The 17,963-nt window shown below is 43.2% G+C and overlaps 1 protein-coding gene and 1 long non-coding RNA gene across 8 annotated transcripts in view; one reads left to right on the top strand and one right to left on the bottom strand.

Moving 5' to 3' along the window:
- Positions 1–441: 441 nt before the first annotated feature.
- TBX15 (T-box transcription factor 15) overlaps positions 442–17,963 on the bottom strand; it is a 124,861-nt gene continuing 107,339 nt past the window's right edge. For all 7 annotated transcript variants that reach the window (XM_072769592.1, XM_072769586.1, XM_072769591.1 and 4 more), the window contains 2 exons: positions 15,239–15,336; positions 442–2,898 (listed from right to left, as the gene is read on the bottom strand). In XM_072769592.1, coding sequence (XP_072625693.1) covers positions 2,114–2,898; positions 15,239–15,336 — 883 coding nt within the window. In that variant the 3' untranslated portion in view covers positions 442–2,113. The remainder of the gene's footprint in view (positions 2,899–15,238; positions 15,337–17,963) is intronic.
- LOC140601074 (uncharacterized) lies at positions 2,531–8,804 on the top strand. Its single transcript, XR_012004121.1, has 3 exons — positions 2,531–6,581; positions 6,798–6,826; positions 7,782–8,804. It is a non-coding gene; the product is annotated as an uncharacterized lncRNA (long non-coding RNA).

The raw sequence follows: 17,963 nt of genomic DNA, 5'->3' as shown, positions 1-17,963 counted from the left end.
TCAAGTACTTAATATTTTAGAGGCTTGTCTCCAGATCTCTGAAATGATGATAAAAAACAATACCTATCTCACAGTACTGTGGGAGGATGAGGTGAGATATGCACATTAAGAATGGTATAATGCACGGGGCACAGAGCCGGGGTGAGGATCACTGCTGGACTCCCTGGTTTCTGCAGCCAGCATGAAAGCGAACATCCCACTGGAGTCAGACCTGGTTTCAAGTCCTCTTTCCCTCTCCAACTGGCGCTAGGGTCCCGGATAACCCGCTCAACCTCTCTGGAGCTCAGTTACTACTCAAAATGAGAATGGCAAAACCTACATCATGAAGCCTTATGTATAAAGATCACATAAAGTAGCCTAGACGAGGGCACTGGGCTCATTGTAAAGCATAATGCAAATGCATACACGGCTCTTTACTTTTTCCGCACAAACACGCAATAATACAATTGCAAAGATTTTATTTAGCGGCTTTCTGTGCTTGGCACTTAGAAACAGAGTTCCGTGCATAAGGGCAAACTTTTTATACACCTTTACTTCATACATATTTTACATACCCTTTTTATTGCCCCCTTTTTTAATATTCATAATATTGGATTCCCCACTAGGCACATAAATACATTTATCTACAACACCTCAAAACCAAAAAATCTTAATAATATCTGTATTATTTTACTTGGTATTATTTGCATTTCCACACCACTTAAAAAGTTTAGCTTGCACCAAACTTCACTTGTTTTCTTAACATTAAAGGATCTGAAGGGGAAGGGAAAGATAAGGAAAAAAAAAAACCCAAACTTCAAAATGCAATAAACTATTTGATAAAAATGGAGATCTAAGGGCAGGTGGAAGGATGTAGAAGGCCCATCTGCTATTCCCTGGGACGTGCCCGGATTTCTCCTGCCACAGGGGCTACAGGGCAGCCAATCCAGGTCAGGTGTCTGGATCTGGCATATGAAAGGTCAGGCCTCTATTTGTCGCCTCTGCTCTTGGTATCATCTGTTGGGATTATAACACCCTTCCTTCTTCACATTCCTTCTGTTCCCCCCTCCCTGCCAGGCTGTGTGCTCTGGAATCGGCCCTCCCTCTTACAGGGTACCCCTCTTCTAGATCACGGTGCTCAAAGCTGTGGGATCGAAGTGCATTCCTTGCCCGGGTCCCTGTCACCAGCACCTTGACTCTGCAGTGTCCCAGAGAGGCTTCCTCCTTAGTAATGCCACAATTCTTTCTATAACCTGTAAGGGGGAGGGCAGGAAACAAACCAAAACCAATTTCCTTGGTGCGTTAAAACTTCCACCATTGCTCATACTTCCTCTCTCTCAGTCTTGCTCACCGCCTCTCTCTTGCTCATTCCTCCTTCTCCTCCTTTCTCCTTCAGCTGCTCTAAGCTCTAACTCTTTCCCCAGGCACCGCTGGGAACGTCAGCGACAGCACACCGAGCCCGGGAGCCAAAGTTCAAAAGCAATCTTGTTCAGGAAGCCCAGTCCAGTTGTAGTGCTGACGTCTGTCTACGCTCGTGGATGGAAAGGGACTCCAGGATACATGGTTCATTCCAGAAACAGGGTAGGCTGTCGGGGAGAAAGGTTGACAGCTACTGCTGGCCCAGTCCATCTAGTGTTATACCTAGACCAATTCTTGGTGAAAGCACCCATCTGGGCCCCCCCCTCCAGAGTTCACCCACTTCCGAGTCAGTGTGCATGTATGTTGGTGTGTGTAAGAGTCTATGTGTGGATATATATGTGTGTGTATGCATGCATGCACGTATGTATGTATGTATCATGTATAGGTAGGTCTGTATTTGTGTAGGGGTAAATTTTCATGGCTGCTACATGCTAGCATCTCCCTTAACATTATTATAAAATGATTATTCAGTTTCTTCAAAGGCCACTCTGGAGTAGACAATGCTTTATAAAACTAAGGTTTGGGAAGGCAGGGGAATGGCCACCGAGTCAGAGATGATACCACTGCAAGTATCCTTCAGTGGCTTAAACGTCTTTTGCTGTTCTTGGGTATGTGCTTTCCTCCTCCAGAAAACAAAACAAAACACAGTTCCCGTTCTTCAAAGGCTTGGGCTCCCAAAGAGGAGGACCTGCCCATGGAGACTCTGGGCTGGCCCTTAAACCATGTGCACGGACATCTGGGAGGAGGAGCCCGGGACCGCCCCATACTGCCGGCCATCACAGGTGTTAGTCGCCTGCTGGTTATTGGGCGAAGGGCTAATCATGTGCATGCTGTGCTCCATCCCCGTGGGTAGGTACTGCCTCTCTCCAAAGGCCCCATTGGAAGGAGAAGAACAGAGTAAAGTGCTTTGAGAGGCGCTCAGTTTTTCTGGGCTTGCAGCTAGCCTGGGAGAAGTGGGGAAATTGTATCCATAGAGATTGTAAGGGTTGTGGAGAGAGAAGGCGTTGTAGGAGCTCTGCTGCATGTGGCTGCCCCCGAACATGTGTGGGGATGAGGAGCTGGAGGCTGCGTTGCCGGCCTGCATGACGTATTGGAACTGGGAGGTGGGGAAGGACCCCAGCTGGCCACCATAGGCTTCCATCTTGCTGTTGCTAGGCAACGAGGGAGGAGTCGGTATTCCTGAGATCAGGGATGGAGTCCTCTGAGGCATGAAGGTTTCGGAGGGCTGAGTGGCGGAAGCAGTGCCACTCTGAAGCCTGTTGTAGCCACTGTCACTCAGCCCTGGGTAGCTCTGCAAGGCAGCCATGTTGCTTCGGGCACAGGGCGGATAATCAGAGAGGTTGAGATTGCACAGCTGGCTCTCTCGACAGCCCACGTTGAAAGTGTTGGGGGCCAGATGAAATGTTGGAGGAGAACAGGATGGAGACAGAAGGTGAGAGGAAGCTGAAGGGGATGGTGTCCCGGTGCTGGAGGTGGTCGGGGAAGTGCCTGTGCTGCCCCCTGAAAAATAAAAGGTGAACACCATTGAGCCAGAGGCCTTTCAAGAGGAGTCTGTCTGGCCAGATGCAAGCCACACAGGAGGAAGCTTCAGATGTCCAAGATGGGCTGATTTTTACAGAACCATAGCTTTCTCTTAACCGACGTACGCTAAGTGATTCCAACTGTGCACACAAACACATGCACACACACACCTCCGAAAGAGAAGAGGACAAAGAGGTGACACACAAGAACACTAAACTCTTGTGTCCCTGTGTGTAAGTGCCTTCAAAGTCTTGTTTGAGAAAGCAATAAGGCTTCCAGTATCCACTTTGCCATCTCTCACCGTCAGATCCACTTTCCAGTAAGACCTCTGGTAATCAGCATTAAAATCCACCACCTCAACTTCCCCCCTTGTCCACGGAAATATGTTAAATACGTGTTGTCACCTGAGACTATTGCTGACCTTGCCAGCTAAAAACAAATCTCAGGCCCTGACCCTCAGAGGAAATGGGGTACTGGGGTAAGGTGTCAAGTCAAGGTTGAGGCCTGGAAAGGCTGAGCAGGGAGGACCAGGCAGTGGGAAGTGAGGTATGGGATCGAAGTTCTGTCGTATGATATTACAAGCACAACCAGAAAAGCTAAGCTAACCTGTAACAAAACCGTTATAATCCAGAGGCTCTGCTAATGTCTCTCTAGAAGAGCCTGCCATCTGTCTCAGAGACTGGAACAAAGACTGCAAATGTAGTCTGTGGATTTGGGGTATTTCTGAGGGCAAGAGTCCAGACAGGTCACAAAGTCAAGAGATCTGGGTTCTCACAGCTCTGCCACACAAACCCCCCATCTGACCCTGGGCATGTCACTTATCTTCTCTGGGTTTGTTTCTTTATCCAGAAGATGAAAAATTGAATTAGCTCAGTAGTTCTTAAGCTAGGAGAAGCTGCAAACTTCAAGTTCCAGGATCCCACCCACCTCAGACCAACTAAATGAGAAGCAAAGGATTCTAATGTGCAACCAGGGTTGAAAACCAGTGATACCACCCAAATCCCTTATATCAGAATACCTAGCAGAGTGATTCTTAAACTTTAGGGTGCAAGAGAATCACCTGGAAAGCTTATTAAAACAAATTGCTGACTCTGTCCCCAGAGTTTCTAATTCTACAGGTCCAGGGCAGGGCCAAAGAATTTGCGTTTCTGAGACTCATGCTGCTTGCTAGCCTAGAGACCACACTTTGGGTTAGGAGATCTCCACGTCCCTTTCATCTCAAGTTCCTGAAACTGCATTTGACAGAGTTGCTCTTCTGACGTGTGGATATTAGAAATGGATTGGTGGCTGATGCACCAACAGATAAAGGGAAGGTTCAACCCAACCTACTTCATGTGTGTTCTCACATAGTCTACGAAGGTAAAAATGACCTTTCCAAGCCTCTCCTTTCAGGGGCTACAAAGCAGCTGGGCAGCAGCCACTTCTTGCCTCAAGGGCCGGGGCTGCTGAACCTTCCAATTGAATTCCAGAATGGGAGGCTGCTCTGTCTTCCATAGGCATGCTCCCATGATGGAATTCCTCCTTCAGGACAAGGTTGGGAGCTTCCCAGAGTTGTTGAGAGCCCCAGTTCCCCCAAGGAGCATGGTACCCTTAGGTCATCCACAACTCAGGTGAGGATTTTTAGAACCTAAGATTCTATAAAAGGGTAAAGGATATTTTAAGTGGGAAGGAGTAGTAATAAAGTTTTTATTAGTGAGAAAAATGTGAAGAAAACTGGCAGGATTCCAGAGATATTGGAATAGAGAGAAACCATCAACAGTGTGCCAGGGAGGTGGGTCCAGATGTGCAAATTGGGAGGCAGATACCTCAAAGAGAAACCCAAAGTTAATTTTTAGCCTCAGCCTACATACACAGATATGGTAGTAGTATTGACTATGGAAGTACAAATTTATATCCTGTTAATAGTTTTTCAATTTTCACAAAACCCAACTAGTATCATCTCTTCCTTGGTCAAAAAAATTTCCCAATGAACTTCCAAAGTAGAACAGTAAACAGTTGCTGATTTTAAAGTCATTTCAGGAAATTCACCTTCCTGTTTCTTCTTTATGCCTTAAATTCCTTTAAGAGAGGTAAAAAGAGTTTTATTCCACAAAGCCAACAGCTGACCATTGGTAGGAAGAGCACCCAGTCTAATTCTAGGTCCGTTGGCCTCTGTCCATCTCATGACCACAGGCAACATGGGCTACCTCTTCATTCTCCCCATCCTTAAAGAGAGTCTCAAACTGATAGGCTTCAGTCCTTCTCAGAATTACATGTGTGTCTAAGGATTAAATTTGTGGTAGAGTGTACATGGGCAATAACAAGTACTTTTCAAGGAACCATTTTAATACAAAGAAGGAGTTTTGGAAGGGGAGAGCTGAGCAGAAAAAGGAAGAACATTTCCCACTTCTTGTCTATGGACCACTGAGTGGCCTAGCCTACCGGGCCTTATAGGAAGTTCAGAGATTCATTTTCTGCAGGAGGCATTCTACACATTTTCCTCCTCTTCCACCCTAACCACTATGAGCTTCAGTGAAATAAGTGCTATGGCACACATGGAGAAACTTGACTCCAGCTGTAAAGAGATTTGTGTTTTATGGGATATGTATCTGGTCTCCTCTCTTTGAAAGTCCGTCCTTGCTTTCCCAGATCTGGTGTTTATGTGATCCCTGAAGAGACCCCCTGTTCAGCACCCCGCACTGTCCTGTTATAGGTACACTCCATCAGGCACCAGCCCTAGCCCTGCAGCAGGAAGTGCAAGATGGAGCAGATGACTTTTTACAACTCTAAATGGTTTTCTCAGATGGCCCAAGATAGAACGAATGGTACTGATTTAAGGCCTCAATTGGTTTCACTACAAAAAAATAAGAAGGGAACTATTAACAAGTTACAGAGATTTCTGCTGAGCAGATGAGAGGTACATGTTAAAAAGTTTGTAGTCAGCTTGCTTTGGCTTTTAAATGACACTCACTGGAAATGAGACTTGGTGGCCTGCTGAGTTTCAGGGGGTGGGAACCCCCACATGAACTAGCGTTTGAAGAAATGCTCTTCTGCATTAAAAAGACTCAATATAAATAACAGCTATTTTTCAAGGTCCATGGAGAAAGAGAAGACTATGGTACTCATTTTGTAGAGAAGCAAATCGAGATACTGAGAGGTCTTTACTCTCTTATGATCTCACAGCTTGTCGGCTGTTAAACAAGATCAGGAGTGCCAGCCAAGTGCTAAGTAAGCACAAGGAGGCAGGCTGCCCTCCCTGTGCATTTCAACACTTGGCTGCCTTGAGGCCTCACATCACCAAAGAGCTAGGGCAGAGTAGGAGGCCAGGCCACACTGATACAGAAGGGTCAGAGCTGCCTCTCAAAGAAAAGCATACCTCCCTTTCCTGCGTAACATTCTCATCTCACCCCCTCTGGTTCAGCCAGGTCCTGAATGCTCTAAGGGTCTTGATTTAAACCTGCTGTAATAGATGAGAATGGACTGGATGGATCTGGATATTTTTTTTAATATTTGTCAAAATTAAATACATTGTAAATATTGTTTCCTTTTTTCTTCCCTTCTGTAAGTGAAGGAGGAGTGAAAGAAGGAGTAAGGAATCCTAGTGCATTTGAGTTCTGATGGAAAGACTCTCAGGTGTTGGCTTCTGTCCATGCAGCTGAGCATCTTGGCCTCCCCACACACTGGTGAGCACATGTCATAGCTAGATGCCTGGATGTAACAGGCTGGAGGAGCCTCCATGGCTGCCAATGATAAAGCACTGGGCCCTTGACCCCTACAGGCCCATTAAGCCTGTATTCCCAAAAGTTAAACCAACTCTGTTTCCCTTCTGACCTGTCTTTTCCTCCCCACCCCCACCCAGAATGGAAATTTGATGCCCCATGTCTCTTTTCTCTTCTCAGACCAAGCAAGTGGAATTGAAAACAAGTAGGTAGGTTGGTATCTTTCCCACTGTCCTCAGAGGCCCTAATCCACTTCTGAGAGGTAATTAAAATGTAATGCCCTAAGTAGCTGAAAACTCCCTGGTATTCCAGGACCAATCCCCTACCCGCCACACCTCCCTGCATCCTGTCTTACCCATTGACTTAAGTCAGGAGGTACTCCTTGAAATTCATATTCAACATTAACTTGCTCTAATGTTCAAGGCTCACAGCCAAATTAACCAAAAAGACTGTGTTTAGCAGTGATTCCATATGAGGACAACAACCTAGAATATACTTGTATACCATGAGGACAAGTTAAATGTGACCATGAAAATCCTGGATACCAAACCTGCTGACTTTTGCATCTTTAAATTGATCACTTCCAGACTGTAATATGGAGGCTTTCACATACAGTTTCCTTTTGGGTTTATTTTGTTGTGTTTTATTCCCCCCTGCCCTCTCCTTATACACACAAAAATTGAAAAACAGTAAAAAAAAAAAAAAAAAATCCCATCTGAGCTAGAAAATAATGAATTTCCATGTAATTACTTGGTTCTACGAGCCAGACTCTTCTCTCATATAACTTGGTGGCTTGTGTCTCTGAAGAATGTGGAATCACTGTGTCCCTGAGTGGCCTTCTTTGAGGCTTTCAGATAAAAGATAAAATGTCAGTACTCTATGGACTTAACCCAGGAATAAACCCAGAGGCCATAAAGTTAATGATCATGATCACAGCCTGCCCATCCCTATTAAGGAATCACCCTTAGTTGAAATGAGTACCCTTTTTAAAATGCAAATGTGTAACATTACGGTACTAATGAGAATTGTGTAGTTTCAAACTTAGAAGACTCCTAACGCAACATTCTCCATAAAGTTTAAAGATATACATTGATCTGAACCTCTTCCTTTTAAAATAGCTTTTAATATATTCACCCCTTCCCCATTTTTCACATTGGTCCTCAGGGTTCTGAGTCTCTGTGCTTCCTGGATGGTCCTGTTTCACACTTGCCACACTGCCCAGGTGGGCTGTTCCTGGTGTTTCCCCTTCCATTAACTGGTTTGTTTTCTCTGCTACTTCTTTTACTGCCTTCCTTGCTACCACGTACACTTCAGTTGTGATTGCCATTTAGAGCTGATCCGCCTCTCTCCTAGTCACAGTACCCAGCTTCCCACTGAGTATCCTCCTCCCCACTCTCAACCCTTCACTCCTACCTCTAGGAAGGCATGTGACTAAGGGCAGGATGGTGCAAGCACCGTATTCCCCAGTCCCCACCATAGTAATTGGTTCAGAGGTGATGAGAGTTAGAGTTAATGAGACTCCATGAGATTTTGCTAGGAACCTTAAGGACACATGGCCTTTCCCATCAGATTTAAATTTAAGAAGATGTAGGTCTAGGGCTACTGGCAGCTATGTTACCACCATGGAGCAGAGGAGGTGCCTGAGAATGAAGTCAGGTGGGAGCCTGGAGCAGGGTGGTGGCAAGGGAAATTAGAGGTATGGATGGATTCCTGAACTTGATGACATTTAGCTATGCTGGATAGGGATGGAGGGAAACACCCAGGATGGTGAGTGGATAGCAGAGTCCTTCCCCCAGGAGAGGGCGCCAAGTCTGCGAGGTAAATCATGGACTCAATTTTGGACATGTTGAGCATAAAGGACTTTGGGACGAAATAGAATATGTCACCAATAACGGCTTGTTTTAGCGGACTGAATTGAGATGCTCTCCAATCCCTGTTATAAGCGCCTCACGGGCATCATTCCTGATCTCAGTGATAAATGAGATATGCATAAGTGGCTATCTGAATTGTTAGAGTGATCCACAATAGTTCAAAGACAAGCTGTTCATTGAACTGTCTTCCATTCCTGATCTTTTACTGGTATGAATTTCTCAGTATCTGATCCTCTTCAAGGATCAACCTCTAATTATTACAAATCAAACTGATGAAAATCCCAACACTGAGAGAAATGCTCACAATCCCATTAACTGCCTGACAAACATTAAAAGACCCAGTGGAAAAAAAAAAAAAAAAAAAGACCCAGTGGTGTTGAAATCTCTCTAGTGATGTCTGCTCTCAGCTGAGGATAAGGGAGGGCTTCTGTAAATGACAGGTCTCCTTATCTCAGCAGATGGAGATGTACTGCCACCTCTGGTGTCCCTGATCCAGGATTATCCCTTAGAGTACAGCAGCTGTCAGACCCCTTGGAGATGGATGGTGCTCACAGCAGCTCCCTCAGCTTGGGCCATACAAATAGCTCTGCTGTATGTATCATCAGAACAATAGGACTGCACTTGGCCACAACAGACCCAAGCTCTTGTTTCTCTCTTTCTTCTCTATCTGTGTTGCCTCGGTCAGTGTCCCCAAGCACCACTTACTTGGTGAGTTCTTTTTGTCCCTGCCACCAGCAGTATTCAGGCAGAAGCCACTCCTGAAATATAATCCCTATCTCCAGACTCTCCAACCACATAAACTCCCTTGCTGATTCTAAATAAAGATATCTGAAGGTTAAAACCATCTACTTGACTTGATATAAAATAAAATAAAATAAAATAAAATAAAATAAAATAAAATAAAATAAAATATTGACCTAGAGTTAATGCTCAAGCTGTTGACAAGAAAACATCAAGTGGAAGAGTAAACTAATTTAATTTGTTGTGGCAAATTAAAGCTCTAGTAAGTAGGAATGAAGAGAGCAAAGGTGGTCTGGTGGAAAGGAGAGTGCCCTGTCAAGATGGAGATCCACTTGGGAATCCTCAACTCAGTTCCTCAGCTATGTGAGTAGCCTGCTCTGTGCCTTGGTTTCTTTTTGTGTAAAGGGTAGACAATGATGAATCCTATGCACTCTTCTCCATGGGAGAAAACCACTATACAGACTAACCCACTCAATATATCTTTCAAAATATAAAGATTTGAGTTTTTACAAAATGGTGGCCAATTCAACTAGGGTGCTTTCCTTGAAATTTTATCAACAAATGGGTCTTAATGCAGGAGGAACAAAAATGACAGCAAGGGTGGGATGAAGAAAGCCTCCTTAACCTCACTCAGAAGAGTGGGTTCAGCCTCCAGCAGCAGCAGTGGCAGCAGGAGCCCAAAACTGGCCTAAGGCCATGGATGTGATGTGTCAGATATTCATGTGTTTGAAGGAATGAGGTTATATGGATACTGGGTGAGTCAATCGTTATATGGAGCTTAGGTTTGGTGCCAATGCTGCCAATACTGTCTTCACCAAGAGGGAGTTACTCCAAAATCAGTCTACCACTAGAAGTTTCCACTAGAAGTTCAACACTCTCTACTTCTTCTAAGACACAAAACAGTTCAACACAGATGGCTCTCTTTTCTTCATTTTATGGGTGATACTGTCCAGAGCTACTGGAACTTTTAGTTCTTAAGGGAAGAGGGAGTGGATGTTGTTTCTTTTACGTCAAGAAACCAAGCCACATATTTTTTAATAATGAGAATCTGGATCAAGTTCAGTGTATAGTTCAAAAATGTATTCCAATTAAACAGTTTAATAGAATTTTGGCTTTTCCTCTAGCCCCATCCCACTACCATATGTATCCAATAATTCCAAGTTCATCCTCCACCCCACTAATAAAAAATGGAGTCACTAAATAAGTGTGACATTTTGCTTTAAAAATTCAGTTTCTCCAACCAGCAAAACTAAAAGGCAGCCAATGGAATGGGAGATATTTGCAAGTGACATATCTGATAAAGGGTTAGTAACCAAAATCTATAAAGAACGTATCAAACTCAACACACAAAAAATAAATAATCCAATTTAGAAAAGGGTAGAAGACACGAATAGACACTTTTTCCAAAGAAGACATTCAGATGACTAACAGACACATGGCAAGATGCTCATCATCACTCATCACCAGGGAAATACAAATCAAAACCACAATGACCTATCTCCTCACACTTGTCAGAATGGCTGAAATCAACAACACAAGAAACAAGTGTTGGCGAGGATGCAGAGAAAGGGGAACCCTCTTACACTGTTGGTGGGAATGCAAACTGGTGCAGCCACTCTGAAGAACAGTTTGGAGGTTCCTCAAAAAGTTAAAAATAGAATTACCCTGTGATCCAGTAATTGTACCACTAGGTATTTACCCGAAGGATACAAAAATACAAATTTGAAGGAGTAGATGCACCCCAATGTTTACAGAAGCATTATCAAAAATAGCCAAACTGTGGAAAGAGCCCAAATGTTCATCAACTGATGAATGAATAAAGAACATGTGATATATATACAATGGAATATTATTCAGCCATCAAGAAGAATGAAATCTTGTCATTTGCAACAACATGGATGGAGCTAGAGAGTATAATGCTAAGTGAAAAAAGTCAGAGAAAGACAAATACCATATGATCTCACTCATATGTGGAACTTAAGAAAGAAAATAGATGGACACATGGGAAGGAGGAAAAGAAAAAAAAGAGGGAAACAAACCATAAGAGACTCTTAACAATAGAAAATAAACTGAGGGTTGATGAAGGGAGATGGGTGAAGGGAAGGGCTAGATGAGTGATGGGTATTCAGGAGGGCATTTGTGATGAGCACTGGTGTTTATGTAATTGGTGAATCACTGAATTCTACTCCAAAAATCAATATTGCATTGTATGTTCACTAAAATTTAAATTATTTTTTTTTAAAAATAGGGGTGCCTGGGTGGCTCAGTCAGTTAGGCATCTGCCTTCAGCTCAGGTCATGATCCCAGGATCCTGGGATTCAGCCTCACATTGAGCTCTCCTTTCAGCAGGGAGTTTGCTTCTCCCTCTTCCTCTGCCTCTCCCTTGCTCATGCGTTTTCTCTTTCTTTCTCAAATAAATAAGCAAAATCTTTAAGAAAATTAAAAATAAAAATAAACATTCTTCAAAAAGTTAAAAATAAAATTACTCTATGACCCAGAAATTGCACTGCTGGGGATTTACCCCAAAGATACAGATGCAGTGAAACACCGGGACACCTGCACCCCAATGTTTCTAGCAGCAGTGTCCACAATAGCCAAACTGTGGAAGTAGCCTTGGTGTCCATCGAAAGATGAATGGATAAAGAAGATGTGGTCTATATATACAATGGAATACTACTCAGCCTTTATTTTTTTTTTATTTTTTTATTTTTTTCTACTCAGCCTTTAGAAGCGACAAATACCCACCATTTGCTTCAATGTGGATGGAACTAGGGGGTACTATGCTGAGTGAAGTAAGTCAATTGAAGAAGGACAAACATTATATGGTCTCATTCATTTGGGGGAATATAAAATGTAAAGAAATAGTGAAAGGGAATAAAGGGAAAGGAGAGAAAATGAGTGGGAAATATCAGAGAGGGTGACAGAACCTGAGAGACTCCTAACTCTGGGAAACGAACAAGGGGTGGTGGAAAGGGAGGTGGGCAGGGGGGTGGGGTGACTGGGTGATGGGCACTGAGGGGGACACTTGATGGGATGAGCACTGGGTGTTATGCTTATATGTTGGCAAATTGAACTCCAATAAAAAATATACAAAAAATAAAATAAGCAATCCAAAATAAAAGAAATAAGAAATTTTAAAAAAGAAAGAAAGTTCAGTTTCTCTTAAACCACTGTTTTCCAAGGGTCAACACTAAATTTATCATATGGACAAATTTTCAGTAGAAGCCCTGTGAAACCTGCCATGCTACACACCTAAGTACTCCGTGCCTGCTTCTGCTCAACCGCCCCACATGCCAGTGAAATGTAGATTGTCAACTCCAAACAATCATCACTCCACATCCATATCCACACACATATTAGGTGGTTGTGCTCCAGACACGTGTTTCAGCGACCCTGCCTACCTGAGCCACAGTGCCACCAAGTAACTTCATTTCATTAGGTACATTAAGAAGTACCTGGGTGCAAGGCCCTGTGACAGTTCTTGAGAAGACAGCAGTAAACACAGTGTTACCACCAGTGCCTGTTCTTGGCAACTGGCAATATCCCCACCAATATTCTCATGCCAGCCTCCACGATACGAACTCCTGCTTAGATAGAGTTTGGGAGGTCAACCAGTAAAGCAAGGACAGAGAAGCAAGAAGCCACCTCAGAAATAAACAGAATCAAGTAAGTGTCTTTGCATGAAAATGACCTCACACAAAATTTACCCCTCTTTGGTAGGTGAGAGAACAGACTCACTAGAAGTAACTTCCCCAAGGTTATAGAGAGAATCAAGTTGAAGGCTCAGATCTCCAAATTGTCATAAAACCTCTGCCTCTCTAGGGCCACAAGGGCCTTAGAGGGAGATCAACACTCTGAATATGAACTGACCCTGCTTCTCTCACAGAATTATGAGAAGAAAGTTGCTTCATGCAGAGTGCTTCCCTTTCTCCTCTATTTATTAAAAAAACAAACAAACACTAGATGTAATTTCTGCCTCCCCAGATCCTTGTGAAGATGGTCTAATCCTGTTTTAAATAGCTAATCATCAGAAAAGCAGTATCTCTTGTTGCTGATGCATCTTCCTCAGGTATCCACGTCCAGGGCCATGGAGGGGGCGGGGGGGGGGGGCAGTGGTACAGATGATGTGGTCATAGTGGTCATGGTGGTGATATGATGATGATCACCACCACAATTGCTGAGCACTTACTCCATTTTTAAATGCATTCATTTAATCCTCACAAGAATTCTATTACAATCTTCCATTTTGCAGATGAGAAAACGAAGTGTCAGAAAGGATGGGGGACTTGGCCAAAGTCACAAAGCTAGGAAGGAGCAGTGATAAGAGCCTAAGCCAAGGGGTGCCTGGGTGGCTCAGTGGTTGAGCATCTGCCTTTCGCTCAGGGCATGATCCCAGGGTCCTGAGATCAAGCCCCGCATCGGGCTCCCTGTAGGGAGCCTGCTTCTCCCTCTGCCAATGTCTCTGCCTCTCTTTCTGTGTCTCTCATGAATAAATAGATAAAATCCTAAAAAAAAAAAAAAAAGAGCTTAAGCCAAGTGGTCTGATCCCAGAGCCTATACTTTTAATCACCTTTTCTTCATTTTAAAACCCGAGAGACTTCAGTAATTTAGGTTACAGAACCTAATTTAGTTTGCAGACTCCTGGAAGCTCCTCTGGGAGGGCAACGTAATGTCACATGTTATCAAGTCCTAGAAGGGTTTCCCATACAGCAGAGCCACAATTTGAAAACTTAGGGTTCTGTTAATGGCAGCCGTGTGACAGAACAGAATAAGCTCTATATGTAAGTGTCACTTCGGGGTGGGAGGAGGTTGTATAAAGAGACTCAAAAAGTGTCTGACACTCTGGGAAGCTTCCTGAGCTAAAAGGGTGCTGCCATGGGAAGAGCACAGACTGAGGAAGAGAAGTGAGGTCAGCCCACAAGCCTTCTGTGCTAAGGCTACAGGCTTCCCCACCTGAGCTGCCAGAGAAGGAGAAACGGGAAGAAAAGCACAAAGCAGTGCAAGGAAGAAGTTCACCCAGCCCATCAGCTTGAGACAAGTGTTGAGGGAGCAAGTTGCAAGCTTCAGATGGGCTCCCAGAAGTCCCCTCCTCACTGTAGGGCCTGAGCAATCTACTTCCATTGTTCGGACTGAGGTTTTTCTCTCCTCTATATAACCAGAATAAGGTTTTTGCCATGAGGTATCAATGAAGTGCTGGAGAATCTGGTAAAAGCACCATTGTGAAGCAGATGAGGATCCTGCATGTTAATGAGTTTAATGGAGAGGGCTTCGAAGTGGACCCGCAAGCTGCGAGGAGCAACAGCGGTGGAATATATTATCCCTAGATGATGGCTACAGTTTCTCATCTTCCTGGCTATGTCCTATCACACTTTGCATGCTGGAATTGCCTGGTCTTAGGAACTTCTAATAAGAATAGTATTCTGTTGTGGAGGGGCGGGGGATGGGGCCCTACCATCCTAACCTCTAAAGATAACCGAAAACCAAAAAAATTTCAAAAAAAAAAAAAAACAATTTACAAAAACCCCACAAAAGAAATACATGACATGAAATCCTTCATTGGCAAAAACTTAGTGTAACAGCAATCCAAAGGCATCTACGTAAAAGTGACCGTTTACTGTACCAAAAGTTGGCGTTTGAGAACTACCTGACAAGCCCTTAACTGAACCACCTACTGTGTACTAGACCCTTGCACCCTACTAATACCTTGCCTGCACTTCTGTGACTCTGTTCTGCAAGTAAATATAAGAATTAACATACGTGATAAATAAAAATTCTCTGCATGTCTCAGCAAAAAAAAAAAAAAAAAAAAAATACCAAGGGCTTTGCTTAGGCAAAGAAATAAAAAATTCACTGCCATCATAATCATGAACATAACCTTGCTTTTCGGAAGGGGGAGAGAGTACTGCCTCTGGGGCAGGTCTGTTCGCACAAGTGGTGATGCTTTGGTTATTAACAGAGCTACCGGGTACTCTTCATTCTAGAAGAATTGGTGTGACCCCAGGACTCTACCTTGCTGCTTTTGCATGGTGGTGAAATCCTCAAAGGTGAGTGTGCGCACAGGGGGTCTCCAGAATGCATAAGTCTCCATAATGGCTTCCAGGCCAGTTCTGCAGAGAGAAAAGCCAACAGAGGAGGTTGTAAATACTGCCAAGAAACACACTGACTTTTTTAAAGATCCTGTGGTGATTTGTCTGACAAGTGGTATATATGTAGGCACTGACAGACATCACCACCGGGTAAACCAGTCTAGAAGAGCACAAGGTACCGATGACACCGATATGCATAAGGAAGAAGAAATGAACGCAGTTCAGATTATTTGCCAGAAAGTCACAACTATGATGAAATTTAACTCTAAGCCTTCTTCCAAGAAGGTTCCAGACTGCATGAAAAAAAAAAGCCAATATTAATTGTTAAAAGTCAGAGTCACTAATATCATGAATGGAATTGAGCCAAGAGTAGCACTGACTGCTTCTCAAGCTCAGTACAATATCATTATTACCACAGCACATAGATACAGCTTGCAACAGAGTCAACTCCAGCAATGGGTATGAGGAGTCCATGAAACTGTGAAATTGCTGTGGCTTTACAGTTGTCTTAAATCAACAGAAATAAAATAAAAGAAGAGGTGAGCAAGCAAATATGCCTGAGTTTCTGTTGCGACAAAAAATAACCACCTGAAGGTAAAGAAAAGGGCTTGGCCCAGAAATTATACCTCAGGCAAAAAGGCCAACACATTTCCATAAATATTTATCTGTATTTTATAATCTGATAATCAAGCTGGCCTTTGAGGGTCACATACCTGAGACTGTCAGACCTCAGAAAACATCCAGTATTTTACAAATTCACTAAGGCCTCTGTTTCATCGATACTGGAGATTCTATTAATTAAAATATGTACATACTGCCTGATTTACCCTTGAATAAGTTCTCTCTCTAGCATATGTATGAGGTACTAATGGATATCATTTCAACATAACTCTCCAAGTTATCTCAGAGGTCATATTCTTGTGGATATTCCATATCCTCAAAACAGAGCATTAGTTGGGGGCTTTGTTTAAAGCTTTGAACACAGCCTCTGATTATGGACTTTTCTTTAAAACTAACTGCTTCACTTGCCTTCACTAACTGGAGGGAGTGGAAGTAAAGGGCCTATGGAGACCGTAGGACAAGGAGGGCAGAGAAGAGTGGGTGTCATTGTCCCTTCATTGCCAATTTACTAGAAGGTAACATGGTGTCCCATCCTGCAAAAGATAAGCGTTCCCTCTTTAGATGAAATTTATGCTGCCTGTCCTTCTCCCTAGACAATACATTTCCAAAGTTCTCTTCAGTCCTGCAGACCAAGAATAAAGTGAGAAGTTTTATTCCAAGTGAGAACAAATATTCTTTCCTATGAACAACTATAAGAACCCCTGAGGTTCTTCTCAGATAAGCTACTGATACACTGATTGGCTCTTTGTGTTGGAAAATTTCCTCTCTTAACAGACTTTACTTGCAGTTAACTTTCTAAAGTCTTCCCTGGAATCTTGGAGGCTTTAAATACACCAATGTTGGCAAATCAAACTCTGTATTTTTAGAAGAGGTTGAGAAGAGAGGGTGTTGCATGGTGTTTATTAGCTGTTAATCTGTTAAAAGTAGGAATAGAAGACATGTCCACATAGTCAACTACATTAATGCCGAATACAGTACATGCAACTATTTGTAGAGAGAAAGTGTCCAGGCAATTAGGGAGTTCAGAATAATAAGGGGATAGGCAGATAAAGCCATGCCGAGCTTTGAAGAATATAAGAAAGAGATAGGCCAGACATGGATCTCACTGCCTTGTTTTGGAATGTTGGCTGCCCACCAGAACATCTTAGGATTCCCTTTAATGGTATGGGAGGCTCACTGCAAATGGCAAGGGCTTTGTTGTTCACCTCCTATTCCATTCTTCCCAGGAACATGTACCAATGAGGGACAAAATATTAGCTCAAGGACAAAGAACAGTCCCTTCTCATTTCACAAGAAGGTGGCAAAAGATTGAAGTAACAGTTACACACTGATACATTGCCCATATTCTGTTTATTCAAGAAGTAGAAAAAGCTTTGATTTTGTTTTCATAACAGGCAAAAAAGACTGCGGCAAAGGTATTAATAATTTTTTAAAGATTTTATTTATTTATTTGACAGAGAGAGAGCACAAGCAGGGGGAGCTACAGGCAGAAGGAGAGGAAGAAGCAGGCTCCTTGCTAAGCAGGCTTGATTCCGGGACCCTGGGATCATGACCTGAGCCAAATGCAGATGCTTAACCAACTGAGCCACTCAGACACCCTAGGTATAATTTTATGTAAGCTGTCAATTCTGTGTAGGATAGTAGCCACTTACTCATATGTCCAAATCTAAAATCCAACAGAAAGACTGAGTTATAGAATCACAGATTTAAAAATTGGGAAAGTTGTTGGGTATCAGCTACTTCTACCTACTTCTACCTCTAACCTTGGATGGCTACCCAGCCTCTGTTGGGGTATTTCCCAAGGAAAACATTCAGTTTTCTAACAGATGTTAGAAAGTTCTTTCTGACCTTGGGCTGAAATCTCTGATGAAACTTTTACCCTCTGTTTCCATTAGCAATGAGTAAATGGTGACAGTGACACACACTTTCCACATCCTCACCAGGAAGACTTTCCTTAACTGCTAAGAATGTAAATACAGGGGTGCCTGGGTGGCTCAGTTAATTAAGAAGCTGCCTTCAGCTCAGAT

Source organism: Canis lupus, chromosome 12, assembly GCF_048164855.1.
Source record: "Canis lupus baileyi chromosome 12, mCanLup2.hap1, whole genome shotgun sequence".
NCBI lineage: Eukaryota > Metazoa > Chordata > Mammalia > Carnivora > Canidae > Canis > Canis lupus.
The sequence above is the reverse complement of the archived record's forward strand: the minus strand, read 5'-3'. Positions and strand labels throughout refer to the sequence as shown.